Source organism: Ziziphus jujuba, chromosome 9, assembly GCF_031755915.1.
Source record: "Ziziphus jujuba cultivar Dongzao chromosome 9, ASM3175591v1".
NCBI lineage: Eukaryota > Viridiplantae > Streptophyta > Magnoliopsida > Rosales > Rhamnaceae > Ziziphus > Ziziphus jujuba.
This window is the reverse complement of record NC_083387.1, coordinates 26,570,852-26,574,935: the sequence shown is the minus strand read 5'-3', so window position 1 is coordinate 26,574,935 and position 4,084 is coordinate 26,570,852. Positions and strand designations below refer to the sequence as shown.

Sequence of the window (4,084 nt, the reverse complement as noted above, 5' to 3'; positions counted from 1 at the left end):
AATTAGTACCAAAAACACGGAACCATTGGCTCAACTTTAAAGTGAGATAAAAATAAATAAATAAATAAGTAGAAACAAATAACTATATATATAGCATTAAAAAACTATACATTTAGTATGCGACCAAATATATATATATATATATATAATTTAGTTTTCTTACATATTCGTAACTTTTAGTTAATATTCCAGCCTAAAAAAATTTATAATTAAAATTTGTTAATAATTTAAAATTTTTTTAAATGATTTAGGCATATAAGAATTAAAAATTGGTTTAAATTCTACATAAATATGAAAAATTCTTATAAAAGTTTGTTTTGAGTAAAGAAGTTTGTAAAAATAAATGACAAAAAGATTGTTTTTTAAAACATTATACATGAAGAGAATAATATATAAATTGAACACTTACTCTTTTTGGCATTAACCGTGTATCTTTATTGAGGTGGTATATCATTTATGTTACAGGAACAAACTAGTGACAAAGCAATTGTTTCTTCAATCAATGATTCTAATTACAAGTCTTCCACCCCACATAAAAATACAAAAAATATAAAATAGCACATTTATTGACATTGAGTGCAATTTACACGTAAAAGTACAGAATATAAAAAAGAAAAGAAACAAGATATGATACATCACATGATTTTTCCATTCCAAAACTCTTCATTCCAATGTAGATTGCTGACGAGCCTGAGATGAGATGGGGACCCAAACAAAAAAAACAAAAACAAAAACAAAAAAAAAAAAACACAAAAAAGAAGGAAGATAATTTGGACAGTTAAAACCCCTACAAGCGGGAATGTAAATGCATTAAGGAATTTGAGGACCACAATGAGAACCTTAAGCATAAAACAATCCCATGTTCATTCATAACATCTTCACTGGAATTTCTGGCTTATAAGCATAGCATTAAACTTCATATCCAGGGTTCACTTTCTGCTGTACATCTCCATAACTCTCTAACTCGTCTATGTCCTCTGAACTCCCCAAAAACAGAGGCAGCCTCTGATGCAGCTTGACTGGTTGAATTGAAAGAATCCTATTTTTACCATCAGAACCTTTTCCTCCAGCTTGTTCCACAAGAAAGCTAAGAGGGTTTGCTTCGTATACTAGACGAAGATGGTCCCTTGGATTCATTGCAACTCCACCGTACAATAAAGTCCTATGAAGATCAGCTACCAGAGAACAGATATAACGAGCCGAATACTTTTTCGGATATCTACCTTTCCCTTGCCTCACATTGTCTATATATTTTCTTAACCCTTCAGGCCAGTCAAAATATCGTGCATCGTTTACAGAATAGATTTGTCCTGAAGAACACAAACCCGTTATAAAGGGATACAAAAGCTTATTCTTGCATTGTTTAAAGGTCACATGAAATCAAAATGATATTGCAATTGAAAGGAAAAAGACTACTGTAGTTCACCAATGAATTTACTTATCTTGGAATGAGATTTAAAGAACAGAATTATTCAAATCCTCTCCGAATATAGGAGTCATAATGATGTGGTTGTGTTCGTATGACCCATTTTTCAGTTAATGTGTGGTCCATTTTTTCAGTTAATATGTGGTCCATCACTTAACAACTCAAATGATTACACGACAGCAAACCAAATGAGTTATTGAGGAATTGAAGATTTTTGTTATTTATCTTGAAATTTATGTAATCAAAGTTTTTCAAATTAACATAGTAACCCATCATGAGACCCTATGCCATCATCTTTCGATATGATTCATCATTAAATTTGACAACAATATATAGTCCTAATTATAGATCTCGAGGAAAAGGAGCAAGAGATGATAAAATTTAATAGCAGATTGAGACTCAACTATCAATGCACATTCTACTATTAAATCCTGATAGCCGGATGACAACAAAATTTAGTCACTGTAATCTTGTTAACTCGTAGCTCTAGAAAATGAATGGATAAACAATCCATGCTCACATAATAGGTACTAGCCAGTGTATATAGGTTCCTTTCTTAATTTTTTCTTTGGATAGCCATTATTGTTTTGATGTAGTCTAGTTTAATTTTGTTTATGGCATTTACACCTGTTTTACTGGAAGTGTATATTTTGTAGAAATCATCATATGTGCTATATTGAGCGGTAGAATTTCAATGGTGTTACCTCGTGTTGGAATTTTAATGTTTGCATGCGTGAGAATGAAATCTCCAGTTGAATGATCCAGGGTAAATGCATGTGTTCCTGAACCAAAACTGGTGCAGAATAATGTGGCTGACGAATAGAGAACATAGCCAGCAGCTATTAGCCTAGTTCCACTCTGAAGTGAATTCAGCTGAGCCTTTTCCTCCCTGGGTAGATGATCCAATTCCACAAGGCGTCTATAAATCCCAAAAATCGTTCCAGTGGGAATAGATGCATCAATATTCCGAGAACCATCTAGAGGATCTGTTACCACCACAAATGGTCCATCATCTGTTATCCAAATTGGATTATTATCTTCTTCTGAAGCCATGACAGCAACTTTTCCGGAATTTCTAAGAGAAGATAAAATTATCTCATTCTGTAAAAAGGAAACTAAATCAGTTAGTCAGAAATGTTTGTTCTTGTCATCATTTTGGTTGTAAAGAAAGCCTAGTTGATTTGACTGATACTAAAACACCATGTCATAGGCTTATCTTAAGACCATTTGACATAAATTTTCTGGCACATATCAATCTACAGCCTTTAGGTCACCTGAAAAAAGCAACCCAAGATTGGGTCACGCTCTTATTCATATACATACAGATAAGGTTGCAATTGCTCCACAAAACCAGTTCTCATAGAAGGCTTAATTCTCAGACTGGAGTCTCAACCATTTACATTTACAGCATTTAGTCCAACTAGCATCCTTGATATCAAATTTGAAATTGTAAACTGAAGCTTCTACAATCAAAGTTAAAATCTCTAATCGTTCACACTAGATAAAAAGAGCAAAACTCCCAGAACTTGAAGAACCCCTATAATACAAAAAATTTCATAACATTCATACTATTGATTCCATATAAACTCCACATTAGATAAAAGAAAAGAAAAACAATCAGATAAAAGAAAAGAAAAACAAACATATACAAAAGTGAAAATGAGATTTTCTGGGATTTATTCAAAAGTAATCCAACTTACTGAGACAATATCCAATGGCTTAGGTGCATCCCTATCCGACCCACCAGCCACACTGCTGCCATCGACCCGACCCGTCTGCTTCCCAAGGCTGGAATTGAAAGGAGAAGCCACAAGAGCTGCAATTCTCTTGCAAGCAAACTGAATATGAGAGAGCAACACCACCAGATCATCTCCCACATCAATTCCTCCTTTGCCCACATAATCAATGAGAGTAGAGAACCCATTATCACTACCACTAGCACTGGCAGAGCATTTTGCTTGTGACCCAAAACCAAACCCAGAAAGAGATGCCATTTTTGGTCCCTGAAATGAGGTTCTCCCAAGAAACAGATTTCTTGGTGATGAGAAACTATGCAGCAGTTTTGAAGGGGAATGGAGTAACTTTGGCTGGAGAAGTGGAGCTGGGGAAACTTGTGCTGTTATATTTGGGGGTGATTGCATATTATATATCTATGTATAGAGATAGACAGAGAGAGAAAGCTTATGGAGGTTGATTAAGACTGAATCATAGTTGACGATGATTTGAGTTCCGTGAGTTTTTGTTAATGGTGGTCGGGAATCCAGATAAGGGGTTCTTGGTTGACTGGTTAGGACTTGAGATAACTGTAAACAGCGGTGGGCTATTGAAGTTGGGCGTGAGAGAACCATGGTGGGAATGTCAATCACATAAAATTTCTTTTTGCAATTGAAAACAAACTCTATACACCATACTTTTTTCCTTTTTTTTTTTTTTTTAAAAAAAAAAAAAATTTTGTGGGAGCGTGTATAAAGTTTGTTCAGCAATGTAAATATATTTTTTGTTTTGAAAAACTATAGCATTTAATTTCTGTTATTTTGTACAGCTGAAAAATATATTCAAATCATATTTATGAAAATCCTAAGATTATCATCCCAAAAATATATATATATATTTTACATAATTTATAGTTTTTTGTGGAATATATAATTTATACTTAAT

At 33.4% G+C, this 4,084-nt stretch overlaps 1 protein-coding gene across 1 annotated transcript; it reads right to left on the bottom strand.

Annotated features, from left to right (window-relative positions):
* Nucleotides 1–548: 548 nt before the first annotated feature.
* On the bottom strand, nt 549–3,806 carry LOC107427681 (fructose-1,6-bisphosphatase, chloroplastic). The gene is made up of 3 exons (XM_016038057.4): nt 3,127–3,806; nt 2,131–2,527; nt 549–1,310 (listed from the first exon to the last, which is right to left on the bottom strand). Exons 1-3 carry the CDS (start codon nt 3,565–3,567, stop codon nt 910–912), a joined length of 1,239 nt encoding a protein of 412 aa, XP_015893543.1. The 5' UTR covers nt 3,568–3,806; the 3' UTR covers nt 549–909.
* Between the last annotated feature and the right edge of the window lie 278 nt (nt 3,807–4,084).

Bases quoted from the DNA above. Each gene is read 5' to 3' on its own strand.
- LOC107427681 (XM_016038057.4), bottom strand. From the start codon at position 3,567: ATGCAATCACCCCCAAATATAACAGCACAAGTTTCCCCAGCTCCACTT. The intron at 2,528-3,126 runs GTAAGTTGGATT...TCCTTTTTACAG, and splicing joins AGCCATTGGATATTGTCTCA to AATGAGATAATTTTATCTTC. The intron at 1,311-2,130 runs GTAACACCATTG...TGTGTTCTTCAG, and splicing joins CATTAAAATTCCAACACGAG to GACAAATCTATTCTGTAAAC.